Here is a 24,218-nt window from a genome sequence, read left to right as displayed (position 1 = left end):
AGAGAGGGGTATGGGAGGGGGAATGGGATGGGGAATGGGGGATGGGATGGGGAATGGGGGATGGGATGGGGGATGGATGGGGAATGGGGGATGGAGAGGGATATGAGGGGGTTGGGCTGCAGAACAGGGTACGGGTTGGGAGTGGGGTACAGGACGGGGAAGGGGGCACGGGAGGGGTAGGGGATGCGGAATGGGGTACGGGAGGGGTACGGGCCGGGGCATAGCGGGGTTCGGGGTGTGGGAGGGGGCATGGCACGGCGCAGCCCTCCCGCCACGGCCCCCCGGCCCCACGCCCTGCCCGGCTCGGCTCGGCTCGGCTCGGTTCGGCTCGGCTCGGCTCGGCTCCTCCCCTCGGGGCGGGGCCTGGGCGGGGCCGGGGCGAGCCGGAGGCGGGGCCGGGCGGGAGCCGATAAAAGGCGCTGCGGGCGCCGCTGCTGCTGCTCCCCGCGCCCGCCGCCGGCCCCGCGCCCCGCTCGCCGCCCGCCCATGGTGCTGCCCGGCCCGCCCGCCATGGCCCGCTCCGAGGAGGTGCACCGCCTCACCGAGAACGTCTACAAGGTGAGCCCGGGCGCGGGGGGGGGCCGAAAGTCCCAAAGTCCCGCATACCTCGGGCTGCGGGGCGGGGGGGGGGGGGGGGGCCGGCCCCGCTCCCTCCCGGGGCTGCCGGCACGGAGCGAAGGGCAGCCCCGAGACCCCCCCTCCCTGGGTCGTGGCGCGGGGTCGGCAGCTGCGTGGGGGCTTGGGGCTCTGGGGACCAGCGGGCCCCCCCGCGCGCAGCTCGGGGCTCTCCCGGGGGGGTTTGGGTTTTTGTTTTCCCTTTCGGCTCCGCTCCCGCCGTCAGCAGGAGAATTAATTAATTTATGCGCTTGGGGTTTCCCGGTGGAGAAGGGTCCGAGCGCTGCTGGGCCCTGCGAGGGGGTCTCCCAAAGCCTCTCTAGCGCAGGGTGCCACTGGTTGAACTGGGAAGCTGGCCTGGTTCCCTGCGCGTGGGGTGGGGAGGCTGGGTTACCCCGGAGCGCTCAGCAGGGCGTGGAAAAGAAAGAAACTCTGATAGAAAAATTCAACATGAAAAATAAATACCCGAGGTGAAGAAGTTGCCAGGTCTCGGGGTTTGGGGTCCCGGGGTGTGGTGGCTGCTCCGGGCGACCTGGTGGCCCCCAAAGCCCTGGCTGCGCCGAACGCGGAGCTGCTCTGCGGTCAGAGCTTTCCGGCTACCGCGTGTGCCCACAGCGGGGGCTCGGCTGCCTGGCTCTCCCTGCCACCCTCCGAACGGGCTCAGCACTGAACGGGTTGGCCTTGGGCGCTGCCGCGGTCGGGTCCCCGTGCCGGCGGTACCCGACCCTCCCGGGGAGCCGAGGGTTTGCGCGTCGGCACGCTCGGCCGTGGGAGCTGGCTGGGCACCCGGTTGGGGACAGTCGCTGGGAGCAGTTTCTGTGGGCGACTCGGTCGGGGCGCGTTGTCCTCGAAGAACGGTGCCAATAACAGGTTTGTGGAGCAGGTCAGCATTTCCCTAGCTGCCCGTGCGCAGCCGTGCGGGGCAGCTTGTGCCGTTACGGAGACGGTGCTTACATGAGACCCGTTCCCCCGAGACGTGAGGGGTGGATGCTGTTGGGGCTCTGCTCTTGCCTCTGACCATCGGTTTCCGTTGTTCCTGCGGCGCGGGAGCTGTGGGCCGGTGGGAGCAGAGCGCCCGGAGCTTGCGGCAGCGCCGTCTCCATCGCAGCCTGGCTGCAGTGCCAAGGGTGCATGGGGGCCTCTGGGCCGCAACAGCCGAAGACGGACTCGAGAGGAGTCCAAAGGTCTGGCCAACACTTGGATTTCCTGGTGTCTCGGTGGGCGCAGCCAGGTGTGGGGAGTGAGGCCGTGGAGCCGGGGTCAGATCGTGGGGCTTTACCCACTGTTGGCGTCTGCACTGGAGGAGGACGGTCCTGAGTCCATCAGCATTTCCCGCGGTGAGCGAGGAACTGCTGCTCCTCCGAAGATGAGGACGCTTTTCTTGGCCTCTGGGCATGTGTGGCAGAGGTGCGTGCGGGAACCCAGTGTTTGCCTCTTGCTTTGAGGACTTCTGTGACCTCCTGGAGCCCAGCGCAAGGGCTGGTGGCCCAGGAAACATGTGGACTCTCCAGAGCTTTAGAGTCTCCCAGTCCAAAGCCACCCCCAGTGCTTCACTTCCCCATCTCCCACCTGTGGGTTTTGTGGCTTTTCTGGCGTGCGCGGTAGCCGTGAACACCGCTGTGGTCTGGGGCAGACAACCCCAAGGAAGGGGGGTGATGCCGGGGGGGTTTGGCTGCTGCTTCCTCGCAGCCACCGAACCCACGTGGCAGAGGTGCAGGACAGGCAGCTGCCCCATGCTTTGCTTCCAGCCGCTGCCATCATCTTGCCGGGGTTTTGGCAGCCTCACTGGTTCCCCGCCAGGTCTGGCGCTGGACCGGCTGCTCGCCGTGCTGGGCACCGTCCCCGGCGCTGGCTCTCCCGCGGCGAGCTGCTCGGGCAGCCCATGGCACTCTGTTTTCCAGCAGCAGTGCTCACCCTCGCAGCGACTGCGCTAACGAGACGGTGGAGGAGCTGTCAGCCGCCCCCGTGCCGGTGCTGCCACGACAGGCAGCTGCCCACGCGCGTAGTAATTACAGAGGGAGACGGAGGCTGCTGGCACCTTCCGCCGACGTGAGCCCACCTTCCCTGGGGCTGCTCCAGCGGCGAAGACCTCATTGTGGTGGGCAGCTGCTGGGTGGGCTCGCTGGCTGGGAAGCCGCTGCGGGGTCGGGCAGTTTGGTGGGAGTGCGGCTCCCCGGGCATCGCTCGTCCCTCGCGCAGAAAGGAGGGACTGGCGATTCCTCCTTCCCCCAAAGACAGATCTGTCTCGTTTGCGACGGGTTAGATTATCGCCGTTTACGGGCTCCATTTCATTTTAAAGCTATTTCTTCGCATGGAAGATCGCTTCGCGGCAGAGTGTGAACAGCTCTGCGTCGGAAGAGGTGTTCGCTGAAGAGCACCCCGAACTCAAAGCCAGATTGTCTTGCACAAACGCAGGCGTGATTCCCGATAATCTTTTGCTACCCATCGGCTGTAATAAATGTTCTTGCCGGCGTTACAGCCTCTTGCCTCATTATCTCCCAAGTCCAGAGGGAAGGGGAGCGACTCTCGCCCAAGTGAATCAGAAGGGAAATTGTGGGTGGCTCGGTGCGTTTGGCAGCGGAGGGACGATGCAGTGTGGCCGAGGAGGAAGGAGCCAGCCCGTGCCACCCCCGAATGCCGAGCACCCTGCTCTTGCTGTCTGGGCTCCCTGCGCCGCGGCGTCCTGCACCCCGGGCATGGGTAGCTGCTGACTGGGAGCTGGCGCTCCGAGCTGACCGGGGCATCGCCGCACGGCTGCGGGCGGTGGGTGATGCGGGGGAGCAGGTCAAGCGCTGCAAAATTCCTTTCGCAGCAAGAACGGCAGAGGATGGAGGCCAGGCTTGTCCCGGAGCGAGCAGGGCCATGGGCTGTGGTGTCTTCAGAGGGGAACACACTGTTGCCAGAGTTGGGTCTTTGTAGGTGCCTTGGCTCTGCAGCCCAGTCCATGTGGAGCGAGGCTTTGTGCTGGTCCGGCTGCTTGGATGGGTTCGGCTCCGGGGTGGCTGCTCTGTGCGCTGCCAGGTGTACTGCTCCGCAGCGGGAGCGGGGTGCTGACCTCTGCCAGGATGGTGCATCCCCAAAATGCTCAGATGTGCAGACTGTTACAGAGCAGGTGGCTCCTCGCTTGCCTGCGGTGCCCCAAATAGCTTCCTGTGCTGCTGCCGCTCCTGCTGATGAGGGATGCTGCTCCCGGGGACGGAGGCAGCCGCTGCCTTCGGAGCCTTGTTGCCTTGAGCCTGCTTGTGGCTGAGTTTTCACCCCGGTGCTGCCCGTCTCGTGGGGCAGGGTACGGCGCAGGGCACCTCTTGGAGCCGGAGCCTTTGGCCGAGTCCCTCGGGGAAGGGGCTGGGGCTGCGTGGCCCTCCCGGCTCAGCAGTGGGGATCCCAGCCTCGGGATCTGGTTGGCAGGGGTGACCGCTGATGGGTGCAGATGGGGTGTTCCCGGTGGGTGCTGTGCCAGCATGCTGCGGGGCTCGGCGCACTGTGCCGGTCCCTGTTCCGGCTCCCTTCAAACCCAGACCCTGACGACAAAGACGTGCAGAGCTCTTGCCCTGAATCTTGGATCCCTTCATCCTCTGACACGACACCTAGTAGAAATTAAATGCCTTTAGATGGGGACCCTGATTTTTTTTTTCCCTAATTCCCTGGCTCCTAAGCTCTTTCTCCAGTAAAGATTGTGCTGAGCCGGCTGGCTTCGGGGCAGGACCTTGTGAGAGCCGTAGCTGGAGGAGGACAATGGCTCAGCCATCTTGGGGCGAGTTTGGGAGCGCAGGGCAAGGGGGGCTCGCCGGCGGCGAGGGCGGGATGCAGCGCGGCAGCCGTCAGCAACCCGGGTTGTGAAACGCTGCTGCGTTGCGTGTTACGGTGCACCGAGATGCTGGGGACGTTCCCGGCGGCGGAGTGGCGAGGTGGGTGTGTTGTCAGCAATCGCAATCAGCCCTGCTAACGAGCCCGGCGAGGCTCCCCTCCCAGCAGAAACTTGGCTCTTGGAACCGTGGGGCCGTCCCCTGACGGCGCGGGGCAGGACGAGCGGAGAGGCGGGCAGCGCTGGGGTTCGTCCGGGCATTAACTATTAACAGAGGAATAACGAAGGCGTCGCTGGAGCAGGCCTGACCCAGTTAGAAACAAAACTTCCTCGTAGCTGAGCCGCTTTCGCAGCGTGACTGTGGCGTAGTGGAGAGTCCCGTGGGGCTACCCCCCCTCTGATGATGCTTGTTGCAGTCACATCGTGTCCTGCTGCCACCCGCGAGTCCCCCAGGGAAGCCATGGGTGCCAGGCTGAGCCCCAGCCACCCACGCCGCTGGGCAGCATCGGTCTTGCCGGGAGCCATCACACCTTAGTGCTGCACAGAAGCATCAAAGGAGGGTGTTGGGAAAGTACTGAAGCTGGATTTTAGCTCCAAGTCCATCCCTTGTGCTCGCTAAGGTGTCCGGGACGTCCCCAGCCAGGCTGTCCCTGCAGTGGGGTGGCTGGGAGAGGAGCCCAGGGCACAGCACATGCTCCGGCATTGGCAGCGATGCCCATCCCTGTGACAAATCCAGGCACCTTGGTCCCTGCTTGTCTAGCCCGTTGCTGCGCGGAGGAGAGCCTGGCTGTGCTCTCCTCTAGAGATCTGGGCAATCTCCTGGATGAGTTGGTTAGAGAGGAACCCGATGAGGTTCAGCAAGGGTAAGGGCAGGGTCCTGCACCTGGGGAGGAACAACCCCAGGCACCAGTACAGGCTGGGGCTGACCTGCTGGAGAGCAGCTCTGCGGAGAGGGACTGGGAGTGCTGGGGGACGACAGGGTGACCATGAGCCAGCAGCGTGCCCTGGGTGCCAAGAAGGCCGATGGGATCCTGGGGGGCATCAAGAGGAGTGTGGGCAGCAGGGCGAGGGAGGTTCTCCTTCCCCTCTACACTGCCCTGGTGAGGCCCCATCTGCAGTGCTGTGTCCAGTGCTGGGCTCCCCAGTTCCAGAAAGATGAGGAGCTACTGGAGAGAGTCCAGCGCAGGGCTACGAGGATGAGGAGGGGACTGCAGCATCTCTCCTATGAGGAGAGGCTGAGGGAGCTGGGCTTGTTCAGCCTGGAGAAGAGAAGGCTGTGAGGGGACCTTAGAAATGCCTCTAAATATCTGCAGGGTGGGGGTCAGGAGGACGGGGCCAGACCCTTTCCAGTGGTGCCCAGCCACAGGACAAGGGGCAATGGGCACAAACTGAAGCTGAGGAAGCTCCAGCTGAAGATGAGGAAGAACTTCTTCCCTCTGAGGGTGACGGAGCCCTGGCCCAGGCTGCCCAGGGAGGCTGTGGAGTCTCCTTCTCTGGAGATATTCAAGACCCGCCTGGACAAGGTCCTGTGCAGCCTGCTCTGGGTGACCGTGCTTGGGCAGGGGGTTGGGCTGGGTGACCCACAGAGGGCCCTGCCAACCCCCACCATGATGGGATTCTGGGATTCTGTACAGGCTGGCTGCGGTCGTGGCACTGGCATCGGGGAGGCACCATGGCTGGTGGTGTGGAGCCCGGGGCCTGGCAGACCGTGGCTGCAGTGCGAAGCAGCACCCACTGCCGCTCTGTGGGGTTTCAGGAGCTGCCTGGGAGGCTGCGGGAACGGACCTGGGAGAGCTGTGCAGCCTGCTTTTAATTTCTTTATTTAAAAGCCCTTAAGGAGGTGTTGCGCAGGTCCTTCCTACGCAGGAGAAACCTGATACGACCCGAACCAGCTCCATTTCCAGCTTGTTCTTGGGCAGGACTTAAACTTTTACTCCTGGGCTGGCTGCTACAGCGTCGGAGCAGCTGGGAGATCCTCGCTGTCACGTCGAGTGCGCTCGGAGGGGAGAGACGGGGACCTCATTTCCCGCTGCCCCTTCTCCCCCGGCTCGGCAGGACTCTGTCCTGGAGACCTCGTGCTTTGCATTAGTTTCGGTTTTGGCAGCCGAGCGCGGCCGTGCCAGCCCCGGAGAGCGGAGTGGCATTACCCAGGGAGTTCGGCGCAGCGGAACAAAGCGAGGCCCTGTCAACCTGCGGCTGCCAGGTTTTTTTTTGCTGTGTTTTTCTAAGCTCTACCCGGGTGGCGTGTGAAGGCAAACAGCTTGCGGGTGGTGCTGATGGAGCAAAATCCGAGGGAGAACGAGATCTGCACTCGCTACCGGAGTTCTGCTGAACCCCGGCTTTGCTGTCGTGCCTGGCAAAGCGGGCGTCCCCTCACCAGCGATGGCAAGCCCGGGCAAAGCTGCATGGACACCTCGGCTCAGGGGTCGGGGGCTGGGGGTGCGTCCACCGGCTGGGCACCCTACAGCGGCACGGGACTGGTTACTGCACCGTGCTGGCCGGCGCGGGCTTGCAAAGCGTATTGCGTGCCATAAATGTTTATTTTTCAGTCGCGCTTCCGAGCAGCTGCCAGCTCTGCAGCCTCTCACCTGGAGGGGGGTGAGAAGGTGCATTAGCTCCGGAGCCACCTTCCCTTCCCACCCTGGGAGTGAGAGGAAGGCTTGAAAAATCTCTATTTTTATCTCCGTAGCAAAGAGCCCTTTTCAGTGCCCTCATCCTGCCGGGCTGTTGTTGTCGGAGTCTCCAGACAATGCCTTCGGAAAGCGCGCGTTCGCAAACTTCCTCCAAAGGTTTCGTGAATTTTGTGGCCAGCAAAGCGTCGCCTCCCCCTCCGGCTGAGCGGTGGGACCCTTGGGGGTTCCTTCTCTTTATTTATCGCTCTGATGGCTGCTGTCGGGCGGCGGGGCCCTGCCCTGAGCGGTGCTGGCTGCTGCCGGGGCCGAGTGGTGCTCCGGTTCCCTCCGCTTTGGGGAACATGCGCTGAATTTGGAAGGATATTTCCATGAATCTGTGCCACCATGTCTGTCCCCACGAGACCCCATGGGTCAAGAGAGCGGCTCGGCTGCGTTGAGCCTCTGGACCTGGTGCTGCTCTCCATCGCTGCCTTCTGTGCCCGGCGTGCCGTGCCGCGGGGATGGCCGGTGGCTGATGGTCGCCGGTGCTCCGGCTCTGCGGATGATGCCTTGTCTCCAGATCCTACTCTCATTTATTCAGTGAGCTTCGTGCTTGAGGAAGATATGTTTATGTAGGCACTGCTGCAAAAATGACTTTATTTATGTAGAGATGTATATATACAGATAGATAAACACCCGCTGCACTTAACCTGGCAAACTGTCTGAAAATCCCTTCCCCACAGAAATTCTGCCAATATTTCTGCTGCACAAACGTTACCCAGCCTCAGATGGCGCAGGCTGAGCTCCAGCGTGGTGGAGGCTGCGGCTCTGCTGCCAGCGGGGCCGTGGCCATGTCCCGATAGCGGGGCCGTGGCCGTGTCCCGACCGCAGGCAGCGGGGCTGTGGCTGTGTCCCGACAGCGGGGCTGTGGCCGTGTCCCCGCTGCGGGCAGCGATCCCGCACCTCCAGCCCCGGTGTGGGACAGCACAGGTGGGTTTGTAGGCCAAAGTTAAGTGTGACGTGGGAAGGATGGGGCAATCCTTGTCAGTGTTAATTAACTCCTGTGCAATTGTCTCCTACAATTAGGGAAAACAGCTTACTGCATGGCTTGTTGCTACAGGTTCATTTTCTCCTTTCGAGCTGAGCGTGTTCAGTAACCCGCTCTGTGCTCCCCAGAGCAGCTCCCGTGGGCGCTGTGTTGCAGTCTAGCTTGGCCCGTAATTGGCAGCGAAGTTTCTTGTTAGCCTGGTGCTTGCCTGTCAGATCTCGGCAGTCGCACTCGGCTCTTTGCGGGGCTGCGCACCATGCCGTGGGATGGACCCGAAGGCGCCAGGCGCTGCTGGGGTGGTGGGCTGGTGGCTGCTGGGGCATCATGGCTGGGGCTGGGTCGGTGGTGTGGCCTCGGAGCAGCCATCCTCAACTGGCTCCTGCTCCTGGGGGACCAAAAGGATTCCTCCTGCCAGCACCTAGGTGACGGCCCCAGGCAGCGCACTCGGCGCTGGCCTCCGAGCTGGCACCTTGCATGGGTTCCTGCTCACTGAGATTAGAAAATGGCTGGTTTGCGCTGGGCGAGCCTTGCGGGCATGCACCCGCGCAAGAAAATTCAACCGTCACGCTCTCCGAAGGCCACGTAGCAGGAACCGGGGATAAAAATGCCTCGGGCAGAAAATGAGCTTTGTGGTGTTTGGCCAGCTTTGGATGAGGTGACAGATGCTTAATCAGCTTATTCACCAGGAGGGTCTGTCTGTCGGCTTCCCTCCCCTTCCCGGGATGGGAAGCTGCCAGCCGCGCGGTGTCGTGGGGTGCAGAGCCCTCGCTGCCTGGGGGGACCCCCTGCATCCCTGCCCGGGGACACTTCAGCCTTGCGCTTCATTTTCCGGTGGCCCCTTGCTGGGAGGCTGCCTCCGAGGTGGGGCAGGGACCTGGGGCCGGCTCCGGGGCTGCTCTGCTGCGGCTGGGCTTGGTCCGGAGGTCGGCTTTGCGGGGAGAGAATGGAGATTTTGTCTCTTCCCCGCTCGGCTGGGAGTCGGTGTCTGGTTTTAGCGATGCTATCGGCGCCGGGGATTGAATGGCTCTGGCGGGGGGGTCAGTAGCTGCCGTGCCAAGCATACAAAGAGCCGTTCTTCCTGATCCGATTATTCCTTCCCCCCCCTCCATGTTTAAGTAAGGATGAGGGAGGAAAAGCCATCAGGCAGTGCTTCTGGTGGTCACCGACACCCTAATTTATGCCTTGATAGGCAGGTGGCAAGTGACACCAAATGCTGTGAGACCTTGTGTGTGGCTGCAGCCGTGGCTGGCACCGGCTCGGTGGGGATGGTGGTGGCTTTCTTCTCTCCAGCTCCTTGGTGGGTATTTTGAATACCGCGCGGCTGCCCTGTCTGTGATAGACCAAGCTGATGCTGCTCTCCGAGGTCATCCCAGGAATGGGCCATCGCCCACCATCATTGCCCAGAACTACTGGAGAGCTACTGGAGAGAGTCCAGTGGAGGGCTACGAGGATGAGGAGGGGCCTGGAGCATCTCTCCTACGAGGAGAGGCTGAGGGAGCTGGGCTTCTTCAGCCTGGAGAAGAGAAGGCTGAGAGGGGACCTTAGAAATGCCTCTAAATATCTGCAGGGTGGGGGTCAGGAGGATGGGGCCAGACTCTTTCCAGTGGTGCCCAGCGACAGGACAAGGGGCAACGGGCACAAACTGAAGCCGAGGAAGCTCCAGCTGAACACGAGGAAGAACTTCCCTCTGAGGGTGACGGAGCCCTGGCCCAGGCTGCCCAGGGAGGCTGTGGAGTCTCCTTCTCTGGAGATATTCGAGACCCACCTGGATGCGGTGCTGTGCAGCCTGCTGTGGGTGACCCTGCTTGGGCAGGGGGTTGGACTGGGTGACCCACAGAGGTCCCTGCCAACCCCCACCATGCTGGGATTCTGTGAACTCAGGTCAACTTCATAACTGGTCTGAGGGCCGTTGCCTGCTGTCTCGCAGCCGCTTATGGTTATTATTGTGGTTATATTTGCTGTATCTGATAATTTTCTGGTTCAGGGCATTCACTTACGTCTTACGGTAGAGCACCTGCCCGAGGCATCTCACGCTGGGGCACTGCAGAGCGGCCTTGTTACTGACCCTCGGCCTCGTGGCATTCAGAACCCAAGCTTGGTCTCAAGCTTGGTCTCAATAAAGCTGCGGGATGAAGGGCAGATACCTGGGGCATCCTCCCCATCACACTGCGTCTGGGCTCTGCTCTCAGCTGGCATCAGGACAGTGCCAAGGGCTCGGGCTGGAGCTGGGGAAGAGCCCTGGGGGGCCATTGTCCGAGGCGAGGGGTGAAGGTGCCTCCAGCCCGTGCTTGCAGAGGGCTGGAGGGGGCATGGTGTGGAGGGGCAGCACGGGTTGTTGTGTTCGGCTGACGTCCTGGCTATGTTCAACAGCTCTTATCGTAGTGTTTGGTGTAGCGTTGGGCCAGTTCTGCGCTGCTCTGGTCCCATCCTTTTGAGCTACCCAAAATGAGAACAACGTTTGCCCTTCCAAGCCAACAGGGCTGTTGCTTTTGAGCGTTATTTGCAACGCCTGGGTAGGCTTCTCGGTGTGAAACCAGCACCCTCTTGCAGACATCGGGCCACTGGCATTGAGTTGCTGAGGGGTGTGGGAGGATTTTTTTGTTCTGTTCTTGCACTGATGAACATCGAGTTTGAGAGTGCGGAGCTGCACTGTCCAGCTCCCTGTTGTCTCTGCTGAGCCCTGATGATGTTCTGCTCTTTCCTCTAGACGATCATGGAGCAGTTCAACCCCAGCCTCAGGAATTTCATTTCTATGGGGAAGACCTACGAAAAAGCCTTAGCAAGTAAGTGAAACGGCGTTGCTGATGTGTTTGCTGGGGCTGTGGGGCTGGCGAGGGGCTGGCTGGATGGTGTGGCCTCGGAGGGGAGGACAGCTGGAAAACCAGCTCGGGGTGGGCTTTGTTCCCAAGGGGAGGAAGCTGGGGAGATGGTTCTTGGACCTCGGCGCAGAGCTCGAGTCATTAGGACGTGCAAGGCATATGCGTGTGGCGGGGCCACGATGTGGAAAGGGTTCCAATGATAAAATTTTGGGTGGCAACTGGATGACAAATGTGTGTCCAACCAGTTTATCTTCAAATGTTACTTTGAAATGTTTAGAATTAAGATTTAAAGTTCTGTTTACAGGTGTGTAGTGGCAATGTTCAAATTGCCTGGAAGAACACATAGAAAGAGAAGGAAAAAGCCTAAAAATGTTGGTGGCAGCTCTTGGTTGGGAATACTGGGCCCTACTGGGAGCCACTGGGGAGGTGTAGGTTGAAGGGATCAAAAGTAAAATTGAATTGATGGAAACAAAAATGGACTATTTTGATTGAAAATGACTTGGCAGGCTGCCTGGGCCCTCCTTGGCTCGGTTTGGAGGAGGATGAAGGCAGGCTCTGCTCAACCCCGTGGCAGCTGCGTGTGTTGGGGAGGGCTCCGCTCCCATCGGTTGCACCGCACGTGGCCCTTGGATTTTATTTTTTTAATTGGTTCGGTGAAGATGCCTGGAAGGGAAGAGGCTGTCTAAGCTTAAGCCAGTGGAAGAAAAGACATTGGTGTCTCATGTTCTTAACCACCGGTGTTTGAACGATGGCCGTTGGGGAGGATCTGTGCCCGCTTGCTCTGTGCCGGGAGCGGGTTTTAGTTCCCCCAAGTCAGATATGAGGTTCCTGGAGGTTTTGGTGAGGGTCTGTTTGGATGCAGACTTTTCCCCTGTACGCTGCTGCCTTGCCAGTCCTCAGCCTTGGTTTTAATTAGGTTTTAATGGATCAACTGGCCGTAACGTGGGAAGTGCCCGTCCATCCTGGTCCGCTGCACAGGGGCCGCGGACTCTGATCCGCCGGGGACGGGGCACTGCGTACGCCCTCACGGTTCCCAGCGATTCCTAACGATGCTGCTGAGGCGGGGGTTCACGACCGGGGTGCGCTGCTGCCTGCTGCTCCCCCGCTGGGTCTCCAGCTGGGTGCGGGAAGGGAGGAGAGGCAGGGTCTGACGGCGGGGAGAAGGGGTTGTGCTTGGAAACAAGTTTTATTTATTCTTCTAAAATGTCATACTGATAATGCAGCGTTTAATTACCCGGGTGGTGGAGTCTGTTTGTAACATGGTGTTTTATCACAGCTTAAGTTGGGCACGCTGTAACTGCAGCGTTTTGTGGATAACCAGTACGATGGCTCCATTTCTGTTTTTCTCACATCCCCGCTGTGAGTACGCTGTGAAGCCCAAGATCTTCCTGTAATTTTAAAAATTGTCTGTGGACGTCCTTTGCTTGGCTCTCTGAGCTTGTGGGGGCATCTGGAGGAAGTGCCTCCATCAGTAAATCGTGCTGGCAGAGGCTTTGGCGCAGAATTGGCCGGTGTTGAGCTGGAGCCGTGCACCACGTCCTCGTGATGAGAGGAAACCCCCTGCTTATCTGATTAGAGCGGAGTGAGCAGCTGGAATGTCAACAAACCAGACTGAACTGTAATGAAAGTCTGTGATATTCAATTATTCCACGGTGATTTTTCTGAGCAGCGTTAAGCAGGCTGACGGTTACACTGGAACAAAAACCGCCTCGGTCCTGCGCGTACCTTTTTTTCTCTGAAATAGCCCTGTAATCTTGCTGCTTGAGCTTTCTTCTTTCTTCACTCGTTTTTCTCCTGTTTGCTGTCTAGTCCCTCCCCGTGGGGTTAAGCCCTTTGAAATAATGCATGGAAATAAGCATCTGTTCAGTGCCAGAGAAGCTATAGCAGCCATTAAAGAGAATATAACCTGCCTTTATCCACGCTTTCAGGTATGACGTACGCAGCAAAAGGGTACTTTGACGCTCTGGTTAAGATGGGAGAGCTGGCCAGCGAAAGCCAAGGATCGAAAGAATTGGGTAAGTGGCCAGTTTACTGCAGAATGGAGACATGGCCCCGAGCCGGCTCCGAGCGCAGGGGTGGAAGCGGATCTCGGCTGTTGGTGGGGATACCCAGACCGGTGTGGAGCTGGTCCTGCCTCGCGCGAGTGGTACAAGTGTCTCTTTACTGTTAATGTAGCCTACAAAAAAGCTGTAATCCTTAGTGTCAGGATTTAGGGACATGGTCAGCTCGTGGTGTTTGCGAAGACGAAGCATTTGCAGCGAGCGGCTTCGCTGGCGGTTTTGGCTTTTGCAGAGGAGAGAGAAGCGGGAGCTTCTGGCCCGGGGGCTGAGGCAGCGCTGCCCGCGTCCGTGCTGCGACGGAGCGGGGACGGTGCGGGGCGGAGGGAGCGGTCTGGGCTACGGGCACGTTGACGGTGCTGGAGTGGCGTTTCCCCGGGTAGCAGTCACCAGGGTTTGTGGACCAGGGTTTGTACCCTGAGCCCCACCGAGCGTGGCAGAGCTGTCTGTGGCTTCCCAGCACAACACCTGGCGACTGGGGTTTGCTCAGTCGATCAGAGCTGCGACGGGCGTCACGAGCGGTGATGCTCAGTGCCTCCTTACCGGAGGAATAAACGTAAGGAAGGAAATGTCCTGCAGGGACTGCTTTTCCAGTCTTTCCATCGCTTGGCCATGGCTCCTGTGTTCTCCCTGGCTGCTGCTTCGCTGCGCAGGCGTGGTTCAAGGGATGCTGCAGCCTCTTGTTAAGGTTCTTGTGAGGCTGAGATTGGGTTTGGTCCTGTTGCTTTTGCAGTCCCAGGTGAACCCCTCCTCCTCCTCCTCCTCCCAGTCCGTCCTGCAGGTCGTGGTGCTAGGAGATGGCAAACCATCCTCATTAGTGCGATCTCTCTGAGGCAGTCAATTAGGGGAAGAGGTTGAGCTGAAATAACTCTCACGGCTGACGAAGCCAGCGGTGAACAGCCCCTCGGAGGGGCCAGGCTTCGGTGTTGCCATGTTGTGCTCAGTGTCGGCCACGCTCACCCGCAGCCACGGGCTGCTCCGGCTTGGCTGTGCACGGAATTCTGATGGGGAAGCAGCAAGTGTCTATGGAAACCGGTTTTGTCACTTGGATTAAAGCTGCCTATAGCAATCTGTTTCTGGTTAATAAATAAAACAGAAGAGCCTCGTGTGCAATGTGTGCAGCGACTGAGATTGGAAGGGCTGCGCAGACCCCACCAAGGGCTTCCTCTTCTGCCTCTGTGGGGTGAAAGATGCGGGAGCTCTGTCCTTCTGGAAGTGAAAGCTTGGGAAAACCTTATCGGAGGTGGCTCAGCTGGGCGAGGGCAGGAGCTTGGGGACCGCCAACCCTGCCTGCCCGCCCTTCAGAGCTGCTCCAGGCTTTGCTCGGACTTCAGACCCGGCTTTGGTGTCCGCTGGTGGTCCTGCTTCCTCACCGAAGGACGGCGGTTTGGCAGCAGGCGTCCTCCGTGCCCTCCCGACGTGCGTTCGGCGTGTGGCTGGAGGATTTTGGGGTTGGTTTAAAAGGCTTCCAAATGGCGGTGCCTTCCACCATGGTGCGAGTGCATCCCAGGGGGGATCCCAGCAGCTCCTGCTCAGCCCAGCCCCGTGATGAGCAGCTGCTCCTCGGGCTGCAGGCTGTGTTGATCTTGCTGGTATTTATTGTGGCAGCTGCTCTGTGCAGGAGAAAGTTCAGATAAAGCTTCTGGCTGCAGTTTACTGGAGCTGATAAGAGCCGGGGACACAGCCCCGTCCCAGCGGGATGGGTGAACGTGGCTGTGCTTGCCGAAGGTACGGCTGTTCCTGGGAACACCTTTGCCTTATCCGGCGCTGAGCTGTGATTGCTGATAGCACCAGAAAGGAGCGCTGGGGTCTGGGTTGTCTCAGTCCGTGCTGGAGGCAGCAGCAAGCGGGGATGTTCGTAACTGCTACTTGCCTGAGCACTGGGCCCTGCCTCCCTCCCTCCGCGGGTGGCTTCCTCCTGGAGCAACAGGACAGGGAAAGCTGCTCTGAGACGGCAGGACGGATGCCGGGGTGCTCTGGCTGGGACTGCAGCTCCATCTGCTTCCAGCCTCCACAGAAAAGAATCCGAGATTTTTTTTCTCTCCTTAACCCTTTATTTTCTGAGCGTGGATGCTCTTCTGATGATGTTTCTGAGACGGGGGGTGTCAAAAGAACATGAAGATGTGCAAATCCCATGTCTAAAAGGTGATGGAGGCAGCCACATCTGTCCCCAGCTTGCCTGCCAGTGCTGCCCGTGCCAGGGTGGCTGCGGCATGGCTGGGGACCGGGAGCGCTCAGAGGCTGCCCTGTGCTGGGAGAGTGGCTGCGGCTCCTGCGATCGGTGCTCGAAACCGGCCAGGTGTTCCTGTCATCAACCCCGCAGCACTTGGGACCCCACAGAGCTGCTCTCTAAGCTGGGCACGGGAGAGCTGCCGGTCCCCGGCCCATCCCTGGCTGCCCGGCACAGTGAGCCAGGGTGGCTGCTTCTTTGCTGGAGAGCAGCTCTGCGGAGAGAGACCTGGGTGTCCTGGTGGACAACAGGTTAACCATGAGCCAGCAGTGTGCCCTGGGTGCCAAGAAGGCCAATGGGATCCTGGGGTGCATTAGGAGGAGTGTGGGCAGCAGGTCAGGGAGGTTCTTCTCCCCCTCTGCTCTGCCCTGGTGAGGCCCCATCTGCAGTGCTGTGTCCAGTGCTGGGCTCCCCAGTTCAAGAAAGATGAGGAGCTACTGGAGAGAGTCCAGCGCAGGGCTATGAGGATGAGGAGGGGACTGGAGCATCTCTCCTACGAGGAAAGGCTGAGGGAGCTGGGCTTCTTCAGCCTGGAGAAGAGAAGGCTGAGAGGGGACCTTAGAAATGCCTCGAAATATCTGCAGGGTGGGGGTCAGGAGGACAGGGCCAGACTCTTTCCAGTGGTGCCCAGCAACAGGACAAGGGGCAATGGGCACAAACTGAAGCCGAGGAAGTTCCAGCTGAACCTGAGGAAGAACTTCTTCCCTCTGAGGGTGACGGAGCCCTGGCCCAGGCTGCCCAGGGAGGTTGTGGAGTCTCCTTCTCTGGAGATATTCAAGACCCGCCTGGACAAGGTCCTCTACAGCCTACTGTAGGTGACCCTGCTTCAGCAGGAGGGTTGGACTAGATGACCCACAGAGGTCCCTGCCAACCCCCACCATTCTGCGATTCTGCTCGGAGCTGGTGTTTGTGAAAAGACATTCCTCGGACGGTGGGGATGCTGCAGGTTTGCCTTGCTGAAAACCTCCAGCCTGCCAGAGCGCTGCCTCCAGGCTGAGCTCACTGCCCACCGGCTGCTCAGCGCTTCACATTTTTTGTAAATTCTCCATCAGATTTCAGCCGTAGACGGGATAATCCTGGGTGGCGATGGAAAACCTAGCGAGAATAAAGTACTTGAGCTGTAATCGGCTCTGTGGCTGGAGTTCTTGGGCGCAGGCGTCTGGCAGGAGCACACCTCTGTCTGAACCCCGCTGCCGTGGCGTTCCCAAGAGCTGGATCACTGGGGGGGATGGCAGGAAAGCCACTCCCCTCCCTGCTCCACTCTCCGGGCTGCTGCCTCGTCTCTGGTCCTCGGAGGATCACACCCATCCCCACAGTTCCCCTTTGACAGGTGTTCCTTATGCTGTTCCTCACGCCTTCGGTGGTTGCTGCGGTGGCTTTTGGGGAGCTGAGAAGCTGGCGTGAAGACCGTGAACGATTTGTTTGATCAGTGAAGGTTTGCTCCAGGCTTGATCCGGGAATGTGGTATAGACACTTCCGAGGAGCTCCAGTCTCGTGCGTGAGTGCTGGGGTGACTTTGGCCCTTGTCTGGCTCCTGCGTAGATCCCTTGGATGCTACTCAAAGTGTTGTTTCTTTTTTCCCCTCTTGAAAACCAGACCAAGGCAAAGTCCCAGGAGGGGTTTTCTCCTCCAGGGAAGCACATGCCTGGGGCCGGAGGCAGCTTCCACCAGGCTGGGACTGTGCTGGGATGTTGGGACTGTGCTGGGATGCTGGGGCTGGAGCTGGGCTTCCCAGGGCTGAGCAGAAACCGTGGGAAAGCTCCCCCAGGGCTGGAGGTGGGTTTTGTTCTGGGGTTGGCTTTTCTCAAAGGTCCTCCTGAATTAGCGCAGGCTGCTCTGACTGAAGCAGGGTGCTCTGAAAGGGCAAGGCATGCAGTAATTAGCCGACCATTGTTGAGCTGAAATGAGCCTCTGGTAGATAAGGGCTTTCTTCTGATGCCTGATTTGCATGATAAAATGGGGACCGGTGGCACCTTTGCGGTGGGGTGGACTGCTGTTGGGTGGCAGCAGAGGGTGCTGGGCTTCAAGGGCTTTAAACCATCTCCCGCAGCTGGGAAAACGCTGCTTAGCATGGTGGAGGGATGCGGGGTAGAGATGTCTCCAGCAAAGCAGGTGGTGGCCAGAGGTGGGCACGGAGCCTGGTCCTGTCCCTACGGCCCGCGCCATGGTGGGACGGCCAGCGTGGCAGCTCCTGGCGAGCAGCAGCCCAGCCTGGTGGGATGCCCGTGGCTGCCCCGGCTCCCGTCTCCACTGCAGCTCCGCGGTCTGCCCCGGCCCTCGGTGACGACGTGGTCCGGAGGCGTTGCGCTGCGCTGAACCCTCCGGGGAGAGGGATTAATCTGTTAATTGGATTTGCAGTTGTTTTGGGTAGCCGCTTCCCTCCGCAGCGGCGATGCGGATATAGATCCCGCGAATGTCAAAGGTTGTCGCGGGGGCAAAGCGTTTAACGTGTGATCGGGGACCACCACCGCGCGCTGCCGGGACCGGTGGTCGTGGTACCCGATGCTGGCTGGGGACCTGCCGGGGAAAAAGCACTGCGCCCCAGGAAATACGTGCCTGGGACAGGTGGGTTGGTGTCCCCGCTGTGAGGTCCCGCTGCCCATGTGGGCCGGCTCCCAGATGGGAGAGCAGCAGGAATCTTGTTGCTTGATCCGTTTAAAATTGGACTTAACGACGCACTTCATGGCTTGTGGGTAGCAACTGTGTGCTGGTGGAAGCATAGGTGCTCTGGACATGCGTTTCCACCTGCAATTCTGTTAAAATTAGGCCTAATTTGCCAGAAAAATTGTTCCAGAAGTTCAGGACTTGGCCTCCAAGCTGTGTAGTTCCCTGCGGATTGGAACCTGTAGGAATGGGCTTGCTAAGGGTGCAGAAACACAAAAGACCTCTGGAAAACTGCTGCCTGCCTCAGAAAGGGCCTCTCCTGCTGCCTGCGTCGGCTTTTCGCTGCCTGCAGATCTTCGGAGGAGAAGCAGGCTGCCCTGGCAGTAGGCTTGTTCTCACCAACCCGTGTTTGGGTAAGTAAGGGTGGAGGGTTGTTAAATGAGCATCTGCGAGGAGCAGGTTGCCTGGCTGGAGTTTCTAACGCGTAGCAGCTGTGCGTGACGTTTGGGTTTCACCTTCAGTGGTGACATCTTCAGGGGATGCCTACCTGCTGCGTGCCCGGGCACCGTGCCTGGGACCAGCTCCAGGGATGCTCCAGCTGCTGGAGAGGGATGGAGCGGCCACGGCTGTGTCCGTGGGCTGGCTTCTGCTGTCCGTCGGCCGTGCTGGGAGCTGGGCGGATTTTAGGAAGGGGCACAGCTTGGTGCATGGCCAGCCCTGGGTGCCAGAGGCGTTCGCTTCCCCTCCCGGGACTGTTGGTGTGCAGGACGGATCGGTTCCTGTGGCTCCGGGCTGGTTGAACGTGAGGTCTGTGCAGTCGTGTCCTCCTGTGCTAATTAATTAATCCTGTGCCACCAATATAGCTGCTGCCAGAGCAGTTGGGCACTCGGGACTTGCTGCTCTGTACGTGGTGGCACAGATACCTGGGTCTGTCCATGGTGGTACAGGTACGGGACCTGTCACGTCTGGGGTGGCTGTCGGTCGGCGCGGGGCATCGCAGGGCACCCAGGTCTCCAGTCTGTCCCTGGTAAAAGTGACTGTGGCAACTGCTCAGCCGGAGGGAGCTGATCACTGCAAGTGTCTCGCTGAACCTGCCTGAGTCAGGCTGCCTCGGGAAGCTTCGGGGTTTTTCTTTACCTTGTCTCCATATAAATAAATAAAAAATGTCTTAAGCTTTGCCAAGCTGGGTTGAAGCAGAGGCTGCAAACAGAGCTGATCATTATAACGCTGATGAGTTGCTAATAGAACATCAACAAATCCGGTACCATCCTTTGGGGCTGTGGTAAGTGAAACCCTTTTGAAGAGGAAATCGATGAGTCAACGGGGAGAAGCCGCTTGTTTCCCCGCACTCGTATCCTTCGCACCGTATCCTTCCCAGCGCACGGGCACCGATCTTCCCCCACGCCGCCTTGCGACGGAGCAACCGAGTCGGAGCTGCCTCGCCTGGACGAGGTGTTGGGCTGTGAAGTGCTGCTCACCGCGGCTTGAGGGCTTGTCTGTGAGCTTGGATCAGGAGATGGTTGTATGAGGGAAGAGAAAAAAGATTGCAGAAGTTCTCAGTAGCGTGCTTCTGCCTCAGATCTGGCTTGACGGGCTCTGCAGGACGGGACGTGCGAGCAGGGCTGTTGCCCGTCTGCGGTCGCAGGGCAGGGGGAAGCGGTCGTGGCAGTCAGTGCTGCAGCTGGGGGGAAGTGGAAGGTGTGAAACTGGGTGGCAGGCGGCGCTGGAAGGGGAACTGGTAACTGCTGGGCTGAGTGCTCTGCTCTGCCGAGTCCGGGCAGGATCCCGCCCTGAAGCAGTGCGAGGTTGATGCTGTGCTCCCTGCTCCCCTCTCAAAAAAACCCCAAAGTGATGGAGTTCCCCATCCCGCAGGTGCCTTTGCTCAGCGAAGCCCAGGCGGAGGGAAGTGGGTGTCCATGTTGGAGCAGCGCCTGGTGCAGGGACCTCCCGGCCCCTTCTCCTCCGGGTACCTGGTGCTTTGGCATCCCCGCCTGCCCTGGGGATGTGCTGTGCATCCCCTCCCTGGGCTCAGGCGCTTGCTTGGCCTTGAAGGATTCAGCTAACAGCACTTCACCAGCCATGGAAAAGCAGATCTTTTTTTGTTTTTTTTTCTCCCCTCTTAGGCTTCAGCAGCTCAAACAGTTTGCCCTGTTACTGTCTGTTGCTTTTTCTCATTAATGAGCTAATACTCCTTCTCTGCCGGCTTGGTTATTTCCCTTGACGGCACCATCGCCTGTCCAGGTCTCCCTTAACCAAAAGCAGCGGGTGAGAAGCGCAGGGCAGTGGCAGACAGCGGAGGAGCTGAGCCCCTGGACTCATTTCATCCTTCCATGCTCCTTTACTTGGGGTCTGAATCTCCAGAGCGAGTGATCTTGACGGAGAGCGATGCTGATGGTGCCACGTCCTCCGTGTTAGAGGAGCGAGGAGCGGTGCTGGCAGGGATGCAGGGCTGTGTGCGTGTCAGAGCATCCCTGCTGCTGGTGACGGTGGGAGCCACTCTGCCGGCCACCGGCTCCCACTGCCCTGGCAGGACAGACCGGGTTGCTGCTGCCCTGTGCAAGCATCAGCGTGTTCTGGCTCGGAGCAGTGTCGCTCCTTCGCGGGTACGTTGGTTAGTATTTTCATTAGCAATGGCTCTTACAAGAGAGGGAGGGGGAAGAAAAAAAAATCCTTAGGCTGGGAAAGCTCAAAAGTGTTGAGATGGGTTCCTCCTGCTCTGCCTTCTGGTGGGGCTTGCGGTGCTGATAGCAATGGGAGGGATGTGGCACAACCTGTTTGCCTGTTCCTGGCTGGGTGTGGTAGGGCAGGGCCCACAATAGCCCCTATAGTTCTCCCAGAATGATACTGTGAGTCAGACAGACGTAAATAGCAGCCCCTCCTCCCCTGTTTGTGCTTTGCAGCCTGCGGAAAGGGGGGTGAGCCCGGCACGGGCAGGTGAAACCCTCGCTCTGCTGTCCTACCCTTTCTGGCTTTATTTTTGCCTGTGGGCATAGGTGTGACACTTCACTGTGGCTCGCTTGACCTTGGGTGTGACACTTCACTGTGGCTTGCTTGACCTTGGGTGTGACACTTCACTGTGGCTTGCTTGACCCATGGGATGTGCATTTTGGCAGCAAGGCTGGCGTGGTGCTCGCGCCCTGTGTACAATCCACGCCGACCCAGGCTCCTGCCCTGTGCTCTGCTGCACGGCCGTAATGACAGTGTGTAACTCATACACCACTGGTACGTGATGCAAAACACCCGTGGCGTGGGCAGCCTTGCCAGGGCGGGTGCCGTGGTCCCGGCCCTGCCGCCGAGCTCTGCTAACGCCTTGCGGGATCTGCCGTCAGCGCCGTGCTGCAGGTCCCCTTCTGAGCCAGGGTTTGGAATATTTAGGCTTTCCGAACTACCGCGGTGTGTCTTGGTGACAGTTGAACTTCTTCCCTGCTGCCGTGCTGGGTTAGCCGGGGCGGTTTGGCGGTGCGGTGTCTGTTCGTGTCTAACGAGGTCCGTGGCCTTTCCTCAGTGGGGCCGCAGCTCGCGGCGTCGGCGGTGTTGGGCTGTCAGAGGCGCGATGCGCGAATCCACGGCTCCCGCTTAGGCGATGTGGTTCAAATCCCGCTGCTGCCCGGCTCCCAGCGATGGTGGAGATCGCGGGAAGCCGAGAGCTGATTCCTTTGGAGCCGGCTGGGCTGCGGCAGCGCGGGGAGAGGCTCCGGAGGAAGCGCTCACGGCTGTGCCGGGCAGGCGTCCAGCCGCCTTCCTGCGCCATGCCGGCCGCAGCGCCGTGCTCACCTTGAGCCGCACCAGGACGCGTATCTGCCGTCGGAGGCACGGCACGCATCTCCCCAGGGCCGGGAGCCCCTCATTCCCCGGGCGAGGGCCTGTCTGTGCCCAGTGTGGGATTTGGGATCGGTACGTTGCGTTGGAACGCCCTGATCCTGCTCCCTGGGTGTGTCGGGAGCTCAGCGGCGGCGGCCGGAAAGCCCTCGGCCAGCCCTGCGCCAGCTTTCTCACCGCAGCCAAACGGGAAGCGAAAGGCAGAGGGGGTGGTGCAGCTTTGGAAATAAGAAGCGAGCCACCCTTGCGTTGAAAAGGCGACCTCAGCCAGGCGCCGCCGCCGCGTCATCGCCTCCTCGCAGCGGGAATTCGTGCGCTTCCCACCATTGAGCTGTCGCAGCCGGAGAGCAATTTCCTGGCGGTCTCGCGGTGGTGACCCCTTGCCCGGACCTCCCCGCTCATGCGTGAAGCTCCTCACCGCAGCCGAGCGTGGTTCCTGCGGCCGGCTGCCCGCTTGGGCTCAGCGCCGGGAGCCGCTCTGCTTCGCTCAGCGCCTCATGGAAGGGCGGCGAGAGCTCCAGCCGGCATGGCGGCTGCAGAAATCTCAGCACATGGTTTCCTCCCAGCACGGGAGCGGAACCACGGCCGTGCCTCCCAGCCCCCTCCTCGTGTCGCAGGGTGCTTTGTCTATGGCCGCTCTCTCGAGGGGCCATGCGGGGGGACGGTGGCCCCGGTGCCAGTCGGCGCTGTCTGAGCGCCTGCCGGTGCCACTCCTGCGTCGACCCATGGTGGAGGGGCTGGTGCCTGCCAAGGGCGAAAGGGGATCAGATTTAAATGTTTGCGGAAGGTTTGGAGAGCCAGCGTACGGTGCAAAGTACAAATTGCTTCAGTCACGAGAGCAAAGAAACATTGGGCCGGGCTGTTCCCGCTCGGCCGGTGGCGTTGACGCTCGGCTGGTGTACGGCCCTCGTGCCTGGGTACGGGGCGTGCCAGGGACGGGCTGACCCAGCTGCGGGCTGGCACCGGGGCTGGCGCAGCGTTTGCCATCTGGTTTTGTGCGGGGTGGGGGGCCCAGTGGTTCCCTCGCACTGGTGAGAAGCCGGTTTGGCTCATCCCAGGCTCGATGTCGCTGAGCTTTGACTCCAGGGACAGCAGATGCTGTTGTCCTCGAGCCCGGGGTGGACCTGTTCTCTGCCGAGGACCCGCGTTTAGAATACACCGAAACCGCGGCGTTGGCTGCCGGGGCCACGTGCAGAAGCAAATCCGGGCTCTGCGTGTGCTGGGGGGCTGTGCAAACCGGGGAAGGGGACCCCCCGTCGGGTGGGACGGGGGCTGTGGCTGCTCACCCCTGGCTCCCCGTGGGTTCCTGGGCTCAGCCCTGCCCGGAGCCGCTGCCTTCGCCTCGGGAGCGTTGCACCATCTCTCCCGCACGTTGTCCTGGGGCTCCAGGGCTGGTGTCCCCTTCCTTCCCATTGCGTTTCCCAGCCCCGAGATCGCCGTTCTCTCCTTTAAAACTTGACATATGTCTTTTATAGCCTGTGCATCCAGCGCTTGGAGTTCTCGGCGCTGCTCTGCGTTTGTGGGATGGGGTGAGGGACGCTGCTTCCCCCCGGCATGTGTTGGGGGGGTCCCAGCCCCTCTGCCGGGACTGAGCCCCGAGACGGGAGCAGCTCGGAGAGATGGATCATGGCTTTCAGCCTACAGCCAGCTCCGTGCAGGCTGGCAGCCTCCTGGGAAGCCGTGACCTGCCGTGCTGGAAGGAAGAGCTTCCCAGCTCAGCCTTTACAAACAGCTGACGGAGCTCGGCTCCCCCTGAAGCCTGCTCTGATCCAGAGACGGTGCTTCCAGGGGAGCGGGAGCGCTGGTTCCTCTCCCATGAGATGCTCTCACGCCTGTGTCCGGCTCCAGCCGTGCTGGGGATTTTGCTGAGGCAGGACGCTGCCCTTCCTCCCAGGAAGAGCGCAGTGGGCGTGTGGCTTGCTGGATTCCGCGTTTGAAAAATTGGTGGAAGGGACAAAGCAGAGCTGGGATCTGGCAGCCGTTTGTGGGGCTGACCGGCGGCGTTCGCAGCAGCCGCGTGCCACGGCTCTGCCCTCGCTGCCCGTGCGCGGCTCAGCTGCCGAGGTTGAACGGGCCCAGTGGTCTGGAGGGAAATGTTCAACCTAGGGGTTAGCGGCGTTTGCAGCTCCATGCCCTGAGTCCTGGGGCTGTGTCTGTCTGCTGCCTCGCTGCTAGGGGCTCGGGGGCTCGGCTGCGGGGCTCGGGGGCTCGGCTGCGGGCTTTACGTGCAGCTGGGAGAGCATCAGGCAGAGCTCCTGGTTGCAACAGCGCTGTTTAAATCCCCGTCACAGCGATCAGCGCAGCATCTCCCGTTTCCACGTGCTCCCTTCGGTATCTGGATGGTGGGATGGAGGTGAGGGACCTGGCTTGGTCCCATCTTCGCTGGCTCCTTTCTCCGGTTCCTGCATTAGGGCTGTGCCGTAGCTGGGGTGGCCGACGGCACGGGGGGTCACAGGCACGGCTGGGTGTGGGGGTCCTGCTGCTTGTCCCTGTTTCCCATCCTGCTACCCAAGACCCACGTGTTGGTCCAAGTGTCTCAGGTGAACATCTGCTCACCTACAGCTCCCCGAAGACGGGCACCAGGGGTTCCCCAGAAGCACCCATGGGTC

General features: G+C 60.6%; 1 protein-coding gene across 1 annotated transcript in view; it reads left to right on the top strand.

Annotated features, from left to right (window-relative positions):
* Positions 1-456: 456 nt before the first annotated feature.
* BAIAP2 (BAR/IMD domain containing adaptor protein 2) overlaps positions 457-24,218 on the top strand; it is a 50,014-nt gene continuing 26,252 nt past the window's right edge. The window contains 3 exon segments of the mRNA XM_075441340.1: positions 457-558; positions 10,788-10,863; positions 12,828-12,914. Coding sequence (XP_075297455.1) covers positions 487-558; positions 10,788-10,863; positions 12,828-12,914 — 235 coding nt within the window. The 5' untranslated portion in view covers positions 457-486.

This window comes from Opisthocomus hoazin, chromosome 21 (genome assembly GCF_030867145.1).
Source record: "Opisthocomus hoazin isolate bOpiHoa1 chromosome 21, bOpiHoa1.hap1, whole genome shotgun sequence".
NCBI classification, from domain to species: Eukaryota; Metazoa; Chordata; class Aves; order Opisthocomiformes; family Opisthocomidae; genus Opisthocomus; species Opisthocomus hoazin.
This window is presented reverse-complemented; position numbering and strand designations above follow the sequence as displayed.